Source organism: Cupressus sempervirens, chromosome 9, assembly GCF_028749045.1.
Source record: "Cupressus sempervirens isolate cs-2001-9-10 chromosome 9, ASM2874904v1, whole genome shotgun sequence".
Taxonomy (NCBI): domain Eukaryota; kingdom Viridiplantae; phylum Streptophyta; class Pinopsida; order Cupressales; family Cupressaceae; genus Cupressus; species Cupressus sempervirens.
This window is the reverse complement of record NC_143126.1, coordinates 2752972-2772676: the sequence shown is the minus strand read 5'-3', so window position 1 is coordinate 2772676 and position 19705 is coordinate 2752972. Positions and strand designations below refer to the sequence as shown.

Below are 19705 nucleotides of genomic sequence, written 5' to 3'. Positions count from 1 at the left end.
CTTAGTATAGGTAGCCACATCAAGATCCTTATGCTTGAGATTCCACCTCTGCTTGTGAATTTGAATCTCATAGTCCTCTGGCAGATAGGTCCCTTTTATCTTTGCCACCATAGCCTTCTAGTTAGCTATAGATTTCTTCCCTTCACTCTCTCTTTTCTCTTGCACAAACTTCCACTATGCCAATGCTTGACCTTTCAATTTGGATTTTGCAAATCTCACCTTCTGAGCCTTTGTTATCCCTTCAAATTCGAAGTACTTCTCCATGCTCTCAAGCCATTCTAGTACCACCTCTGCATCGATCTTACCATGGAAAAGTGAGACATTTTCTAGGCGCTTTCCTCCAGAAGCCTTGAGGGTTGTGAGGAATGGTTCTTGTTCACCAAGTGGAGGATCTGGTTCAGGTATCTCATCCTCCAGACTTACCTTCTCTTTACCCTTGCCAAAGTCTCCATCTTCCGTAGCTTGGGTTGCATCCTCCATCTACTTTATCTTATCTTTCACCTCTTCTAGGGCCTCATCAAGAAGCCTTGTTTTCTCTTCCATGAGCTTCTTTTGCTCATCTACCTCCTTTGCCAACTCTCCATTGGTAACCATCTTTGAGGATCCACTTGACTCGGTGGAATACGACATATCACCACAAGCCTCAATCTTATGGCTTTGATACCACTTTGATGGGGAGCTTCTTCACTTAAGAGCTTTCTTGCTCTTCCAAGACTACTCCTAGCCCACTTAGGGTTACTACTCTTGACCCTAACCTAGAGGATCCCTTCCCAATCCCCTTTCACCAAGAAACTCTCCCAACAATTCAAGTTTCAATCGTACACCTCGAGGTCACCAACTATGCACTTTTGTTCTGCAATGCCAAAACTTCACCATGTTCACCAAATAGGCGAAAATCAAGGTTGAACCATCATTCTGAGGCTCTTGATCCATTTCCCACCTTTCTTCATCATTCTTTCAAGTTTTACACTCATACATCTCCAAATTGCCTAGTTAGCCCTTGTAGCCCTAAAAGCCCCTATCACCCCTCCTAGAAACAAGGAATGTGCAATAACTCATAAAAACACTCAACAAGGCCCCTTGGTGTGCTCAGGACTTTTGTTCCCTATGACCTAACTTTGAAGAGTTTTTAGGTTTTAGGCCCTTGGTTTGAGTGTACAGTACAACTTCAGAAAACCCTCATTTTAGGGGTTCCAAAGGCAATGTATATGATTCCTTCACCACTAGCTTCAAACTCCACTTCCAACCTCCTCCTTTGAGTTATGAATCCTAGATACTCTACTCCTTCATTGCCAAATCAAGATTAGCTTGTGCCAATCCATTGTTCCATTTAAAACTCCAATTCAAGCCTTCATTGCACCTTGCCAAGCTCACATTGCTTGCCTAGGGCTCGCTTGAAAAATGAGTTCCCTAACTTGCACAGATCCCAAAATTAATATATAGACTATTTACAAAGGCTGGTGCTTGGTTTCCAAGAGCCGTGGTGTTTTCACAAGGGAAACTCAAGCCATAGCCATTTTCATGTTGGCAATACAAAATTGGACAGCAGGAACACTAACACTATTCAATTTTCTAAACCCTAACAAATGAAAGCTTGAAACCAAAATAACTATGCACGGATTCAAAACATGATCTCAAGATTATTCCATAAAAAACAGTCAGTTATTTAATCTAATTCCTCTATTCAATCCTCAAAAACCACGTTCCAGTCCATAAAATTGCTCTGTTATGGGTATTGTCCATACATCCAACTATCCAACCCTTGGAAATGAGTTGGAAAAGGTTTAAATAGTCTTCATCCTCCATTTTGGCCTTCAGTTTGAACCATAACTACCTAAGTAGTTCGTTTTTCCAAAACTGCATAAATAGTTGTCAAGCAATTTTGCAAAAATTGCAAAGTTGTCAATGCAACTTTTGCAATTTTGCACATTGGGTCTTCAAACTTGGCCAATATGTTACCAAACCTCCTAAAATGACCTTAGGACACCTAAGGACCACCCTTACACACTTCTTGCCCCCTTTTAAGGAATTTCTCCACATTTTGCCTCTTAGAGCAATTTCCAAGCAATTTTACCTAATAGGACCTGTTTGTGAAAAACTTGACTCACATTCCAAATCCTATCTAATTATACCTCCTAATCACACCTTGGGACTTTATTCTTAGTCCTTATTCCCTCAATGGTTGGTTAGATCATCCACAAACCAAAAATGCATTAGGTTTCCTTCTTACCCCTAGCTGCTCCTGCACTAGGGAGACTCAGGGGTTCCTGATGCAGGGTAGTGCAGTACATAGCTTGAGGAACAAGCATAGTTGAACAAGGAGAGCTATGGTGGTTCTCAACATTTAGGTAGTGGCATAGTGGTGATCAACTAGGTGATCTGGAGGACTCGTAGAGTGGGATCACATATGATTAGTGTTGGTAGCAGGAGTCTTATGGGGGATGTAAAGGGAAGACATGAGGGGCTGGTCAAGGGTTCGACATGAGCTGGAAAAGAGTAGAGCTAAGAGTTTGAGGATGCGTGCAAGGTGCACCTATGGAAGTAGAGCCAAGGAGGTTTGTGCAGTTAGGTAATGGACACTTGATAGAGAGCAGAGGTAAGGTGTAGTTTGCGTGAATGAAAACAATTTGTCCACAATGGGAGTTGCTAGTAGGGATCGCCAGTGCTGCATGAGGTTGGAAATTCTAAGGGAGAAGACTTGTCCTAGGCGTGAGCTGAATCCAACCCTGTGACAATTATGTCCAAGCTCTAGATAAAAGAGTCTGAGCTCAAGACTTGGGAGTTTGAGCCTGAGACTTAGAGAGTCTTAGAGTAGTACTTGGTCATGTACTCTCCAAGACTTGACCAAATTCAGTGCGGGAGCCTACTCAACTCAACTTGGCGAGCTTAGGGACTTGGGGATTCAAAAAGTTTTATAGAGTGCTCAGATAGTCTTCAAACTTTGCTCCATGGAACTATGAATTATATTATATATTAATATTACTATCCAACATTTATATATATTGTTGTGCACTAAAAATCTGTATATTATCTCTATTCTTTAAGTTATACATACGTACATATTTATTTATTAGCCGATAGGCCATATTTATTGGGAAGACCCGTAGATGGATTCCAATTCCTCATGCTGGGAATGTGCAAAAAATCCAAGTCTTTATCGTTGGGTTTAAAATAAGGCAGCAGGAAAAAAGGGGTTGGCAAATCCGATCACCATGGACACATAAGCACAGAATTGAATGGAGACGTCACTTACAGTTCCAAAGATAGCTCGCATTAAATGTGTAAATTTTTGTAGAGACAGCTGTTCAATTTCAGCTGTGTGCCAGCCTAGCAAGTTTAATATATGGTGCGATTGAAGTCCTATGATTTTGCAGAAGTGCGGAAGCGTAAGAAGAGAAGGCGAATTTTTGGAGGGTTTAGATTAGGAGAGTGACAGAAAGAGGATTGTTGGAAGCAGCAGGAGATCATAAGCTAAGAATGAGAAGCCAAAAATCAGCTGGGCAAACAGAAGACAAACAACCCTCAGAGTTAATAAGTTTTTGTCATCCCCTAAACACTTTACAGTTCCCCATTTCCTCTTCCATCTCACAATTTCAGGAAAATAATGGCATACCCAGTTAGGGTTGTTCACAACACAGTAATAAGCTTGGCATTCTTCTTTGCTGCGGAGTTTAAAGCGACGCTCTTTTCCACAGGCCGAACAATGAAGAAACTCGTCTCAGTGAACTATGCGATTGGCTTAGTAAAAACGAATCAAAACTGTACCGCAGAGCAGTGAAGCACGTCAGATAATATTTGGAAGGAGGGTTCCTTTGAAACAAAAATTACTGAAAAAATAAAGAAAAGAGACCCTGTACACTGTATTATCAGTACCCACGTTGAGCAGAATTGGGACCTTGTGCCATGCGCAACCTGAGTATGCTGGTCGTTTTTTAAGGGAAGAGACCACTGCAGGTCATGGGATCACCCATAATGGAGCTCGAGAGGGCTAATTTGATATCACATCTGATTCACATGTGAAGATTTTGTCAGCTAATATAGAGTTAGCTGTTGTAGAATTCAAATGGTGCAATGACCAAAGACTTTTTGAGCAAAAAGATCACATTAATTGACTAACTTCTTCAACATAAATGTCACCTCACTCATATGATCTGTGTAATTGGTTTCGAAGGTAATATACATAAATGTACTACTCCACAGTTAAACCCACTCTTTTTGTAACTCTATTTGCTTAGTATGCCTCTTAAACTCACCAATTGACAAGAAGTTAATAATTTCCATAGTAAGACCTCATTTGTTTTCATAAGAAAGCATAACAATATTATATCTAATTAAAAAAATATAATTTGTTCTTTATAAGAATTAATATTATATGTAAAATGTATAAAATATTATCTTTACATTCAATAACGTATATCATATATTTAAAGTATAGAATAGATGATAATAATATATTGGGTGAAACAAAGGGTGAGAAATGATGAGCCAAACTGTTGAACTATAAAGTGAAAAGGGAGTAGATTAACATTTTTTTGAATTTGAGATTAGGAGATATGTAAGACAAAAAAACAGCACAATGAGGTTTATCAATTGATGGTAGAGAGAGGAGAAAATATTTATAAGTAAAAATAAAAGTGTAATTTATATTACATTTTAATTATACATTCTTGGTGTCATAGAATTGTTCATAATGAAGTTTATATATTGATACCAATAAGATAAAGATTTGAAATTGGTTGAGATCGATATACATAATAAACTTTACAAGTCTTTTGAATGACAATGCATTAAAAACAAGGAACTCAAGAGAATGAGTGTTATACAACTTTGGAGAATTGCAATAGAAGACATCCATAGTAACACACAGAATATTGAAGTTATATGTATGATTACCAAAGGCTCACGAGCCATTGAGTTAACTTCTTTTGTGTAGTCATTTAAAATGTTGGAATGCTAAAGTGTGTATGCATTAGTGTGTCCAAATATGACATGAGCATGCATTCAAATTTAATATGGTACTCTATTATGTGTTTTTTGGCAAGGAATCCAACTGCAATTTTTTTTGACCGGATCTGTGAACCAAACCCTCAAACCTGAACCTGAACTGGTAGCTTAGCTTACAAGCATATGTATTCCTTTAACTTATAACTGTACTTGGGAATTGAGTATTTTGAAGGATTGTGAGATTAAGCACAATCCATGTGATTCTTTATAGCATTATTATTATTTTTCCTAAATGCCATTCCAATTTATGTCCTTTACTATGTTTAAGTGCTATTTCTCTTTAGCTAGGCCTCGAAGGGGTGGATTAAAAGAAAATTAGTAGTAACTCACCAACTGTAGCCTACATATGTGAGCAGATAAAATATATAATGAACACAGTCAGGATTTTATTCTTCTCAATTTAATTAAATAGTTTTGGTTTTAGATTTATAGTTTTAAGAAATTGTATGTACTGTTTAACTATTTTATGTTAGGCTTGTTCCTACTGTTTCTGGAACATTCCATATGTAGTTTCAAGTGACTCGATGATTCGATGTCCCCTAGTGAGTATTACCTTCTCTTTCTTAAAAAATGATATCATAACAAGTTCTTTTTTTAGTGCAGTATGAATGTTCTTAATGGCATCCAATTTTCATGTGGAATCCATAGGACATCCATTTCTGTTCTTATTTAAAATGATTTTTGGAAAAGCTTGTTCCTAGAATAACAATTATTCTAGTCATAACTAAACAGTAATGAAATAATATACTTCATGTTTTGCTTGTGCTAAAAAGATTCCTTGCAGGGCCTTTATTATTTTTATTTTTATATATTTATCTGTTGGTTGCTTGCAGGTTGAGCATTTAATAAGAGAGCAGAATACTGTTGGAGCATATGAATTTATTGAGATTTTCTGTGAGCTAATTGTGGCACGACTGCCCATGATTGAATCACAAAAGTATGTATTTACAAACATTTCTTATTTGATATAGATGAATGAATATATGATTTATGAGAATAATTATATAGTATTTAAAAAATTTAAACATCACATGTTATCATGACCATGTCATCATCATCAATCCATGGTCCTTGGAAACCTCTATTTTCACAAACGTTTATGGTTACAAAGTGGTGAGCTCCTTAATTCTCACATTTGTCCAGATTCCTCATTCACCTGTATGGTGTCTGCCAAACAAATCTAGTTGCTTTTTTGTTTTCAGACCATTTTGGATTGGACATATAAGTGCCACATCCTGTCTGCAGCTCTTCACCTCAACCCTAATTTACTTAGTTAATCTAATCCTACAATACCCTAGATTTAGAGGGGAATGATATAAGATATCTATCTTGAATGAATCATTGTTGGGAGATGAATCAGATCTCATCTTTTTTGGTTCTCCAGTATCCAATCTGATTAGGTTATTTGACCAACATGTAGAAATTCATTTTTGGATGGTGCCTGTGGTGAGTTCTAAGCTTCCTCTTGACCAGATTGGATTCATAATTAGCATGGACAGCCCCAACAATAATCATGTTTATTTACATGTGCATGGATTAAATAAGTTGCAATTTCTCATGCAATTGAAGGAAAAAAATGTTACTTTGTCTTTAGATTTACCTTGTCTACTGTATGTGATAGAAAATGAAGAACATGGCTTCTAAACAAGAGCAAGAAATATAGAAAATGTTTTCATAACTCATGTTTGACCTGAAGAAAACTGTAGACGATTAGAGAATTCCTCCTCATGCAACCATCTTTGTGAACAGTTATAAGTTTACTGCCTTTTTAAGGTCTCCATGGACAGTCTTTACATGCGCATGCCCAAACACATATATAAGCTTTATGACTCTCTCATGTCACTATCCATTCACTGTTCAAATCTCCCGACACTCTAGTCTGTAGCACCCCAAATGTGGCTTAGCCAAATCCATTACATTAGTCCTTAGGGGTCAAAAGCATTTCCATAGCTCGAAGCTTGTGAAGGAAGTTGGAATGCTCAACAAGGGAACAGGCACTGTCTATTGCTGATAGTATCAAGTCTCAACTATTCCTCGTTGTGGGGAAAACCCTCTGTATTATCCAACTGGCAGAAATGAAACCTTTGTGTTATTAAGGTTTTGAAAATGTAACTGTTCTGGTGGCTATATATACACTACCTGCATAAAATGGTGGTTGTGTAACCACTGCCCGCTGTACTGGTGGTTCCATTACCATCCACAAAAATGACTTCTCAGCAGTCTACTGAATGGAAATTTATATCCAAGGTCTTTGGATCACTTGAGACATGCTTCTGCCCTTGTAGATCTTCTGTATTGTCTGTCCTCTATTTTTGGCTGGAAAACAATTGCAGATGACCAATTGGGGATGTCTCACAAATTATGTCTTGGTCTTCTTGAGAAGAGTGATCTAGCATATCAACAAAATTGCTTCTTTTGATGCTTGTACAGGCCAAATTCTAGCCCCTTCCTAAAGTCCAACTTGGCAATATGTTAGATCAAGGCAGGTTTGGCTCTGTGCTGAGACACGGGGATACCTCTGAGTTAACAACAAAACAAAATAATTGTTTTGTTTTGAGGTTAGTTACTAAGGCTTTGAATGCCTTCAGTTTTCTTCCTTAAGCGTATCTGACATTTCCTACCCTTGCCATTCTATCTTGGTCAAAACTTGTTTTACATAGACCATGAGATTTTGTCCATTTTTTATTTTCCTTTTTTGATGTGTAGATCTTAGACACAACATTGAAACTCTGATATTCTACAAACCTCCTACAATAGTCTAGTTATCCTTAATTTGAAAAAATTGAGCTTCTTCTTTAAGGACTGAAATTTGTTAATAGAAATACTAATAGTTTAGTTGCATCGATTTTCCGTACAATTATAGGCATATTTACATAATTCTATTTATTGAACTTACTGAACATGGAGGCTAGGGTTATAAGCACATAGAATATAAGATGCACCAATGCAGATTTACTGCTATCCACGGTCACAAGTAGAAGTCAGCAAGATAGACTTCAAAGAGTAAATTATGTTTTCACTAGGTTGACTGTCAGATAGCTGCATGGTAATTTTCAAGTTAGCATCTCACCTAAAGCTGCAAATCTCATCATACAATATGGGAGTACTTCATTCAATTCCTGATATTCATTCTACATTAGACTTGGTGGATTTGGCGACTCTCCATACAAGTTGCCATACAAACTGCCTTGCAATGTTAGTGATCATCTTGTGCTCATGAAGTACTCAAGCAGATCACTTCAGTCAATAATAGGTGCAAAGATAATTAAAAACAAGTGTTCCTTTTCCCATAGGCTCAGTATTGCACTTTTTAGTCATCCTACGATACTCAAGATTTCGAGAGGTCCACCAACAAAATTTCCATTCATTTTATAGGGAAATATTACCCTCATTAAGGATATTGTAAAAAATACCTGAATCTAAGATAAGGGTATGGCAATATCCCTCAAGATTTTTCGGATGACTTCAATTATCAATTTGATGTATGTATAAGAGATTGGATGAGGTTAACTATTGAACAAATTGATACATTTAACCTAGGGTGGGATGTGCAGGTTATCAAGAATGGTTGTTTAGATATCATGAATCCCGTTTTCACTTCAACTATTCAAATATAGCCACTTAAGCCTATTCATTAAGGCTTTAAGCTGATAAGGAATCTAATGAGATTTGGGGGATAAAACTTTATGTAATACAAAAAGAAAAGGATGGTTGAATGCAAAAATCATAACATACTTGAAGAGCACACAACATATTGAGAGTGAGAGGGGTGGGGGGCGGTGGGTGTTGTCGGGTAAATTATGTTTTGGGAATAATTAATCATATGTTAGGAAGTCAGTTACCAAAGGTGTCATGATGCGACGATTGAGTCACAACCCTTCAAGTAATGTTTGTATATTTGTCTTGAATGAGAAAGATATCATATTCTGTCTTTTGTTTTCTTAGTCTGATGTACTATGATGAGATGTACTAGAGATAAACATTAATGGAATGAGCAATCTGGTTTCTTGAAGCATTCTGTTACATTTATTTTTGTGTTATGTTCTTTCATTACTTTTGTAGCACGTAACTAGTTTACTTGTGACGATAAACATTTGGCGCCTTTGCCAATCAAATCTACTAAGTGATGAAGGTCATGGAACACAATGAATAAATGGGACTTTTTGTTAGCGAAAATATCATCACCAAAAACAGAGGAGTTATCGAACTCTTTGAAGGGGAACATGCCCTAACCTCAAACTTCCACATTTTGTTTTGGGTAGCGATCGAAACTTTTATACAGAGGGAGGTTGCACGGGCGGAAGTTGCCGAAGATATTGTGTGGGGCGGGGCTGAATGTAAGCCCCGCTCCAGACATGCTATTGGATCAATTGCCTTGTCTGCTAGTGCAGGCATCCCTTGCGCTGACAAACCAAAAGGAGGAAATTGAGGGGGAACAACGACACAAATAGATCCTACATAATTTTGTTGAGAATAACCATCGGGAGGAAGAATGTGATGCAACCCGACAAAGGATAAACCCATTAATTGTAAACCCTTGAGAAGGGAGAAGAAAAAGGACATTGTAGATGTGTAATGACAAGGTCACATAGTCGACCTATTGTACGGAGATATGAATAAATAAAGGTGTTCTATTTATACATGATGTGTTGTTAGAGAATTTATGCCCAATTATTTAATAAAGGTAGGATTAAGAAGGACAAATTAGATGCCTTGGAAGCCACACATAAAGCGCCGATTCTCGTATAACAAGTAGAACGTCGACAGAGGTTAAGGCAACTTGTTGAAGGACAACCAGCCGAAGGGTTGCCCAAAGGGGACCATGGAGGTGTTATGGAAGGTGACCACGGGGTTGTTATGGGAGGTGCAATTAAAGGGGAACACCATAGTTCGCTAGAACATTGGCAGGTGAGAAGTAGCGAGGAGTTACTTGAGGAAACACGACAAAGACTAAACTTGATTGGAAAAACACGATAGCAATTCATAAACCTATCTTGAACACCACAGACGGAGGAGACCCTAGGCCAAAGTGATCGAAGGGAAGGGGGAGAAGAAGGGAAGTCGAGGATGCTAGGGCAAGTTGTGTTGGAGTGACGTCGGATGGCAGTCAAAGCAACCTGTCGAGATCCAACCCAATTGGCTTAGGAACACAACCAATGGGAGATGACAACCTGCTAGGCTCCAATCAAACTGGTTCACGAAAAACAACCAGAGGAAACATGTCTCAGAAACAAAGACTACTGAAATTCACTGGTGACAGGAAGGAGGATCTTGTGAGACATTGTTGGACGTGAGAGATTATTTGGATGGCGAATGGAGTTTTAGATAAAGATGACTGGGTATAACAATTCCTAGGGACCCTTTGAGGAGTGAACTATGGATTGGTACTCTGTCATGGACAAGGTAAAGATAAGATCATGGGACGATGTGAGGAAGGAATTCCAAGCGAAAGTTAGACTGCTTTTGGATGACAATGAAGTGGTCACATAAATATATAGCTCAAAGCAAGGAAAGAAAGAAATTGTAAGAGCCTATAATCGTAGGCTTAAGGAATTGTTGGGGAGGATGGCAACCCAATTGACCGACGAACTAAAGAAAAGATGGTTCGTTGAGGGATTAAATGCCTCCCTCAGGATGAAGATGAAAATAGTGCCGCTTATGTCATACACAAATGCTTATGATAGGGCCATGAATCTGGAAAGTGACGATAAGACATCAAAGAAGAAAATTAAGCCCTCATCCAAAAGTGATGAATGATCGGATGAGAGAGGTAGTGAGGATGAATCCAATAAGAAGGTGCAAGCCTTCCAAAAAGACATGGAAAGGATGATGGAGTTTAAAACGATGAAAGGGAGCACTGGACGAAGTGATGAAGGAGAGATGTGGTGCACGGAGTGTAAGGAGAATGACCATGCAAAAGTGTCATGCCCAAAGAAAGCATTTTGCGTCATCTGCCAAATGATGGATCACTCCACTAAAGAATGCACATACAGTGTGAAGACAAGAAACCAATAAGTACTTTTCACCCAAGAACAACTGTCTACCTCTGGGGCAGCCAACCCCTACCAATTGACAAATAATAATGCATTATTTGGTAGGTTCTGACGCAAAGACAGAGAAGGTAATGATAATAGAAGCCAAATACAACATATTCGAAAGGACGACCGATGATCTAGTGTCGGGCGTGCAACTAGTGGGGCCCCTTCGCTCGAGAGTTCTAGAAGAGTGACACACCACAAATGTTGTGTTGATGGTGCAGCCCTTGAGATCACGAAGGTGCTAATTGTCCAAAGCTTGACGACCGATGATCTAGTGTCGGGCGTGCAACCAGTGGGGCCCCTTCGCTTGAGAGTTCTAGAAGAGTGACATACCACAAATGTTGTGTTGATGGTGCAGCCCTCGAGATCACGAAGGTGCTAACTGTCCAAAGCTTGACGTAAACCTTCTCAACATTGAAGAAGAAAAGGTACTTGTTGTCACCCGAAATCAAGAGAAACAAGTAGTATACTCTGATCCCTGTACTGAGAAGCAGAGGGTACGAGAGGCAGAGAAAGAAATTGAGAAGGCCATGAAAGTAAGGAAGGATATGCATTTGATAGAAAACACTTTAGTGCAGATAGAAGCAAAAAATAATATACTACGACAAATGTTACAAATGGAGGTACCAATCAAAATTCAGGACCTCAATACCATGCTTCATTTGAAGACGACATTATTAAATACTTGTCCTGCACAACCTAGCACCACTTCGCAATCCATCACCATGCAACAAATGTACCTCCCGAGTGGGTTGACAATGGACCCTAAGCTATTGGCGGTGAATAATGGCCGACACCCGATAGTCATCGAAATGGGCATCTTGGGAGCAATTCTTACAAACACCAAATATGATGGCGGGTCAGGGGTAAATGTTTTTCCAGAAGAAACATGGAAGAAACTTGGGAAACACACTCTATGGCCCCTAGTCTTCAATTTATTAGGTGCAGTCCAACAGGGTATAAAACCCCTCAAGATATTGATGGCCCAACAAGTTACCATTAGAACATAGCTGTTCGTGTTGGACTTTATCATGGTCCCACTCAAGAAGAAAGGATATGATGCCATTCTGGTAGGGGATGGCTTATGACAGCAAGGGTAAATCATAATTGGAAGAAGAATACCGTATCCATGGAAAGGTGGGGAAGAAAGTTTATCATTGACCTTTGCGCACAAATTGTAAGTGAAGAAATTGCATCTTCAAAGTTTGAGTCTGATGGGGAGTATGGTGGAATGGACGAGGGGAGGAATTGAATGAAACTTGATGAGGAAGGTGTACTAGAACTTGAGGAACATTCGGAGGATGACGTAAGTTCAATAAATAGACTCTTCCATTGGCAGGTGGAAGACTATGAACTTTTCCACAGTTACATATTGGGGGTGGAAGAGATAGAACAAGGGTTAGAAAAGGATGTGTTTCCGCTAGAGTATGGGGAATACAAAGGAGAGGCTTGTGTGAATGAGAGCTCAACCCACAAATTTGCTGCCGAAGGACCATTCAAGTATGAAGAACCATCCCTACAAATTACCAACCTTAGGGACAAGAAAAACCTGTGCAACATATTAGTTGTGGACGACTGGAATCCTATACAAAAAGCCGCAATGTTCAATATATTCATGGAATATAAGGACGTGTTTTCTTGGACTTACAAGGACCTTAAGGGTGTACCACCCAAGTTGTGCATGCATTACATACCTTTGGTACATGGAGCCATACATGTATGGAGAAGGCCATATAGGATGAACAAAATTATGCCGCCAGGGTAGATGAAGAAATTCAATGCATGTTGGAGGCAGGGATTATCTTCAAAGTACAGACAAGTGAATGGGTATCACCCATATTAATATCATTAAAGGAGGCAAACCAAATACCAATTTGTGTCAACTTCAGATGCCTGAACGCCATCACCATAAAGGATCCCTTCCCTATTCCATTTACAGACACAATACTCAAAGTGGTGGGACATGAGATGTATTAGTTCATGGACGAATTCTCGGGGTATAATTAAATTTCAATTGCAAAGGAAGATAAGTTGAAAACCAAGTTCGTGGTGGAGGACAGGGTATACGCATCACCAGATGCCCCTTAGTTTGTGAAACACACCCGCTACGTTCCAGAGAATAATTCTTTACATATTTGATAAAATGTCCGTGGGGAATTTTCCAGCTTTCCTTGATGATTGGTCTATCTTCAGTGGACATGACACACTTGGTGACATTAGGAGATGCATGGAAGGGTGCTGACGAGCAAGGTTAGCACTCAATTCTAAGAAGTGCAGATTTATGGTACCATAGGGCAAGCTTCTCGGTCACACTATGTGTAAGATAGGATTAAAGATCGACCCTGACAAGGTACAAGTAATAGTCGAGATCATAGATTGCATATTCAAACTCGGAGAGTACTTGGCAAGCCCAAATTTTTTGACTCGGCAACTTAATAAGCTTTATTATTTCTTATAAAACACATTTCCTATTTTTCAAAATCAATTACAAAATATATCTAATGAGACTATGAGTTTAAAAACCATAAAGAAGTGTTCACTGTCAGACCTCCAGCACTGTCCTGATTCATCTCCCGATCTCAAACCTAGCTGGGCAGTGGCACAAGAACATTTTTATCACTTCTGTAGCACATCCACAGTCCTTCACAGCAATTTCAACCTACATTTTTGCATGCTTTTAAGTTTTTATTATACTGGCACCCATCCATCACAATCTCACTTTTAGAGTGAACCCATTATCCACAGGACCACACCATTATATTTGCTGGAAACTGTGCTCAGGAATTGCACACATCAGATCAAGAGTTTGACTCTGATCCAACTTGTCAGGTCTCCTATCGCCAGCAAGCAGATCCTTCTGCGACCTGCTGTTGTTCCTTCATACTTCGGACAGTTTTGAGTGTTGTTTGGAAAACATGTAGGTCTGTAAGCAGCAATTACTCGCTAGACAACTAAATAACTTGTGGACATTCCTACAGTTGTACAAAATATTTGTAATTTTGTACCACATGTTGGAGAGTTAACTGATTGTTATTGAGTTCACCATACATTATTGTATATTGCTGACATTGAATAAAAATAATCTTGTGAGGCTACAACTTCTGACATGTTGATTGGACATCTGACCTAAACTTTGTTGTTCACTGAGGGATTTCCAGTGTTTTTCTTTTAATCACAGTTTGTGTAAGCATTACAAATGGTTTCAATTGGTTTAAGTTTAGAAAACACAAAGGAATCTCATAAAAAATACACAAATATATCACCATTTCTCACATCGTACCCATTGCAAATATCTGATTGTTCAAACTTCAAAACACATTGATTACAAAATGACAATCATACGAAGCTGGATGGTGGAAACAAATACAATAGCTTACTACTAAGTCACTAACTAATATCTATTATTAATTTTGATTATTTTATTTGAAAATCACCATCATAAATTTCATATCTAGGCACTTAGATATTAAAAGTTTTCATATCTTCCTTTTCCCCGCCCTAGAGAAATAATGGGAGACAGAGGGTATAGTCCTAATGCTTGAATCTGGCTCCCTGCTTGGTGTAGTAGATTGTGTTTGTGGCTCCACCATGCTAGTAGGTGGAAGTGGCTCCTCCTCCACCACATCGATCTCATCTAATCCAATCTCCCCTGCTTCTGCTGCAGGCAAATCTTCCATAGCCTGCCTCTCCATATCGGCAATCTCATCCTCCGTAAATAAGGAGGGATCATTATCTTGCACAATCCAATCACTGTAGGGATAAATGTCATCCAAATCAATGAGTTCATCTGGCTGGTCCTGCACCTTTTTTGTGTGAAGCCGGAGGTTATACTGCACAAAAACAAGATCATTCAGGCATTTTGTGTCAACTTATTACGCTTCTTTGTGTGAATGGCATCAAACAAACTCCAGTTCCTCTCACAGCCAGAAGCACGACAAGGTCGAGACAAAATTTGGAGTGCTAGCCTTTGCAAATTTGGGGTGTTTCCACCAAAATCTTCCCATCAAGAACTTGCAAATAAGATATTCAGTTTTTTTTGTAAATAAACAATATTCTATCAATAATTGAAATTCATAACTTGAAAGATATCGGGATTCACTTTTTCTTGAAGTTTGGATCCCTCTTCCTCGTACACACATTTTGGAAGAAAACAATTGACCCCTAGCTGCCTTATAGTTCTGCAACTCTAAAAGGATGAGGTCTCTTGTAGCACTTATAGGTGTATCCTCTCAATACATGTGAATAGACCCTCCATGACCTCTCCATTATCATCCATGAAGCCACCGGACTCAGAGAAGTAGAACTTGGGATTGAGAAAGTACCCTGCTGCATGAATGGGTTGGTGGAGTTGATTATTCCACCTTCGGTCAATGATGTCCCAAATAGGGGCAAATCTATTTGCATCCCCCCCGTAATAGTGTTGGATGGCCTCTTTGGTCCTATCCATTGCCTCATAAAGATATCCCATCACAGTTTTCTTGCCATCCACCAAGCGCAAGACCCTCATCAATGGCTCAGTTAACTACAAAGTACAAAGTAGAAACAAAAACTTAAATTACAACTTGCAATGAAACAAAATGCTTCTAAAGTTCAAAAGTAAAATTGAAGGATTCAATTTGAAAATTAAATCAAGTGGAAGTTACCTTCACAATCTCTAATGCTCTACTTGCAAATTCACTATCAAAATTTATTTTTACAATCTTTTCTCCATCAAGCTTCTTTGAGTAAGTTGAGTCTACCCATTGGTGATTCACAAACTTTTGCTTCAAGGGAGTCAATAAACTAGTAATGCGTTGCAATGTTAGGAAATTTGTTGCAAACCATGTAGCTCTCGATCGCATAAGCTTAAGAAAAACCATCACTTCATTTGAAACCACTATAAAATTGATAAGAGTGCAGTTTGTTCCATCTATCCAACCATCTGAAAGAATTGAGCATCCATATTTTTGCCATTGCTTCTTTTCAACTTGAACAATCTCTTTTGTATCTAGAATAGCATCTTGGAGCAACCTGGCACTTAAATCTCTTGGGCTAGGGGCCTTAAAACCTTTGCTTGCAATTGTTAATGCCGTCACCAAACTCTCCCAGTATGGACTCCTTGCCACGTTGAAGGGAATGTTGTTATAATACCAAAAGTTTGCACAAGCCTTCTCTGCTTCCTTGTGTACCTCCTTATTCCATCGAGTTGCTTCCAATGAAGGTTGTGACCCTGGCTCATTTCTAGGCACAAAATTGAATTGGATTGAAGTGGTAGAGGATGATTCACCACATATACATGGACCGCGAGTAGAGCCAACAATGTGTTGCACATCCATCTCAGTTATTGTTGAACGTGACAAAGTAGGAGCAATGGCTTCTTGTATGGCTGCTTGTTGCCTTGCTCTCTCCAATTTCTTTTCATCTAGTGTTTCAAGGAGGGCTATCATCTCTCGTTGGACCTCTTTAGGACACTTTTTACATGACTTGGCATCATGACAAGGAATGCATGCAAGATAGCATTTAAGGCAATTTATGCCTCCGCTATGCTTCTTCATGCACCATGTACAAATAATAGTCCCTTCTACGAGTCCTATGATGCCATGTTTCCAAGTGGGGTCATGACTTCCAGCGGGTTTCCTTCCAACAGATTGACTAGCATTAGCCATGTTCGGAGTAGATGTAGAGCCAGATGCCATTGTGATAATTAAGCAACCTACAACATAAATAGTAACCAAAAGAAAAATATATAAACATGGAGGTAAACTATAAAATTATAAATAGTTTTCACTGCATTTATTATATTTACAAACAATTAATTAATATGAATGCCTACTTTATAAAACTTTTTGTAATGATTATTAAAAATATAAAGTTTATTTAAATCTAATATGTTTTTTAATAGTCACAAAAAGTATAATGAAATATATTGTAATTAATTTATAATAGATATTATTATATTGATTAAAATTTATTATAATCATTATAGACATTTTTAAATTTGTATACATTACAATTTTAATGTTTCAAACAATATTAATTTCTATTTACATCAATGTTAAAATTTTAAAAAAAGACAATAATAAGGAATGAATTAATAATATTAGATTTCCACAATCCATTACTAATGATGATTTTGCTTTTGGATTTGATTGTGTATGTTTTTGTATCATCAACGTGTGGATCACACGCTGTGATCCATCATCAGGATGAGAGAAGGATGTAAGATGTAACTTATATTCTTTTACATCTTACATCCTTTTACATCTTACATCCTTCTCTCATCTTGATGATGGATTACAGAGTGCGATCCGAAATGTTGATGATAAAAATACATACACAATCAAATCCAAATGCAAAATCATCATTAGTAAGGAATGCAATTTAAATATTTTAACATTTGATCAAAATTTTCACATCTAAATAAAAATTAGTCAGGAACTAGATAAATAAAAATAGTTATTCTATTTAGGATAGGCAATGCAATACACATAATTTTAAGATAGGGTAAAATAAATAAATTTTAATTATGTTTTGATGTAATTTAAATGTTTTGTTATCAAATTATTAAATACTTTCAACATGTATTATTTTATACTATAAACAATTCAATACTAAAATATTAAAATATTTGAGACTATATAAATAATATTGAAATCATTTACATTTATAAAATATTTAAACATAAAACAATTTTAAAAATAATAACATTTAAATCTAAATTTTGTAACATCTAAATCTAAATTTTTAAACATTTAAACTTTTAACTCATAAATTTTTAATCTTAATATTAATCGATCAATTGCTCTAGTATAAAAAAGTACTGACAATGAAATCTAACTGCTTAAAAAATTTGAATGGTATACATTTAAAATTTAAAGTTCGAACTATATTAAATTTAAAACCTTCGAACTATGTTAAATTGATTTATTTTTAATCGATTTGGGTGTAAGCCACAAAAAAACAAATTGAGCTCTAAGTACATTTGAAGATTAAAGATAAAAGTATAGCTGTATTAAATTTAAACTTAGACTATTAATTTTTCAACCTTAAAAATATTAAAATGAAAACTATATGGAATGGCTTCATCTTCAACGGAAGAAAAAAACAAAGAAAATTAATGGATGAGAATCAGAAAATTGTCATAGGTAATTTCATTTTCTCCTCAAGAGATTAAAACAGATGTGCGCAGAATAGGTAAGACCTGCTATTACAGATTATTAAATCTGCTGCAATTCTTTTTGGCAGAAATACAAATTACTAACCTGATTTTTGGTGATGGGAGAAAACTGTCAAATCCTGCTGTGTGTTTTCTGTTGTGTGAGTAGACTTGGATAGAAGAAAAAAATAGAAACTATGCAAAGAGGGAAATAGCAAAAATTCTGCATCTTTCTCACTCTTTTTCCTTTTTTTTCCAGCTTACTAACAATGAAAATGTTTGCCGTGTTTTTGGCAAGTTTTAAGGTTTTTACTGGCAGGTTGAGAGCGAGTTTTCAGCCTTAAATGGTGTGCGAGTTAACATGCGAGTTGCTCGCTTTTAAAAAAACCAGCGAGTACAAAGCATGAGACTTCCTTTTGCGAATGGAAGACCAAACTGCTGGTAGCACCAATCCTGGTGTATCCCAACTAGGATAAGGAATTCCATGTACATGTGGATGCTTCTAACATTGCAATCAGTGCAACCTTGGTGCAAATGGGTGATCACGGCCTGAACCATCCCATCTATTTCGCTTGTAGACTATTGTCGAGAGCCAAGAAGAACTATAGCACGATAGAGTGGGAGACCCTCAAAATGGTGTATGTTGTGCAAAAGTTATCTATTGGCAACACCATTCACGTTTTATGTGGACCACTAGGCACTGATGTACTTGGTGAGCAAACAATCATATAGGGGAGGGTGAGTAGATGGTTGATGGTACTTCAAGAATTCACCCTCACCATTATCATGCAGCCTGAGAAGAGCCACGTCCTCGCATATCAACTCTCTCGGATCAAGTCAGGAGAGCCGCAAGAAAGAGTTAATGACGACTTCCCAGATGCACACCTACTTCATATTGCTATTCTTCCAAAGTGGTATAGAAGGATTGACGAATATCTGTCCCCATCACAATTTCCAAGAGAGATGGCATAGGGTGTGCGACAAAAACTAGTACTAAGGAGTGGAATGTTTCAATTGATTAATGGACTCCTTTATAAAATGGGCCCAAACCAAGTATTGAGAACGTGTGTTATGGAGGAAGAGGTGCAAAGTGTCCTAAGGGAAGCTCATGAAGGTTCGACAAGAGGGCATATGGGACCAGACACGACGATACAAAAAGTACAATGATGTTAGGGAGTGGGTGGTGAGTTGCAATAGTTGTTAGCAAGCGGGGAAGCACTTGAAAAGAGATTTTATGCCACCACTTAATCCATCAGAAGCACAAGAATTGTTTGAGCGTTGGGGCTTAGAGTTCGTGGGACCTCCAAAGGCAAGTCAGGTTCAAAGATGTCGTTATGTTGTGGTGGCAACGAAATATTTGACAAAGTGGGTGAAGCAGGGGCATTACCGGCTAACTCAACCTTAAGTACGACAAAGTTCATTTATGAACAAATTATTACACGATACAGTATAACTATCCAGTTGATGAGTGACAGAGGAGGTCACTTCATCAACCGTGTCATTCGACCACTCACAACCAAATTAAAAA

General features: G+C 37.8%; 1 protein-coding gene across 1 annotated transcript in view; it reads left to right on the top strand.

Moving 5' to 3' along the window:
- The window catches only part of LOC149537330 (uncharacterized), an 89039-nt gene that overhangs the window by 35809 nt on the left and 33525 nt on the right, over positions 1–19705 (top strand). The window contains exon 3 of the mRNA XM_089802841.1: positions 5838–5941. Coding sequence (XP_089658967.1) covers positions 5838–5941 — 104 coding nt within the window. The remainder of the gene's footprint in view (positions 1–5837; positions 5942–19705) is intronic.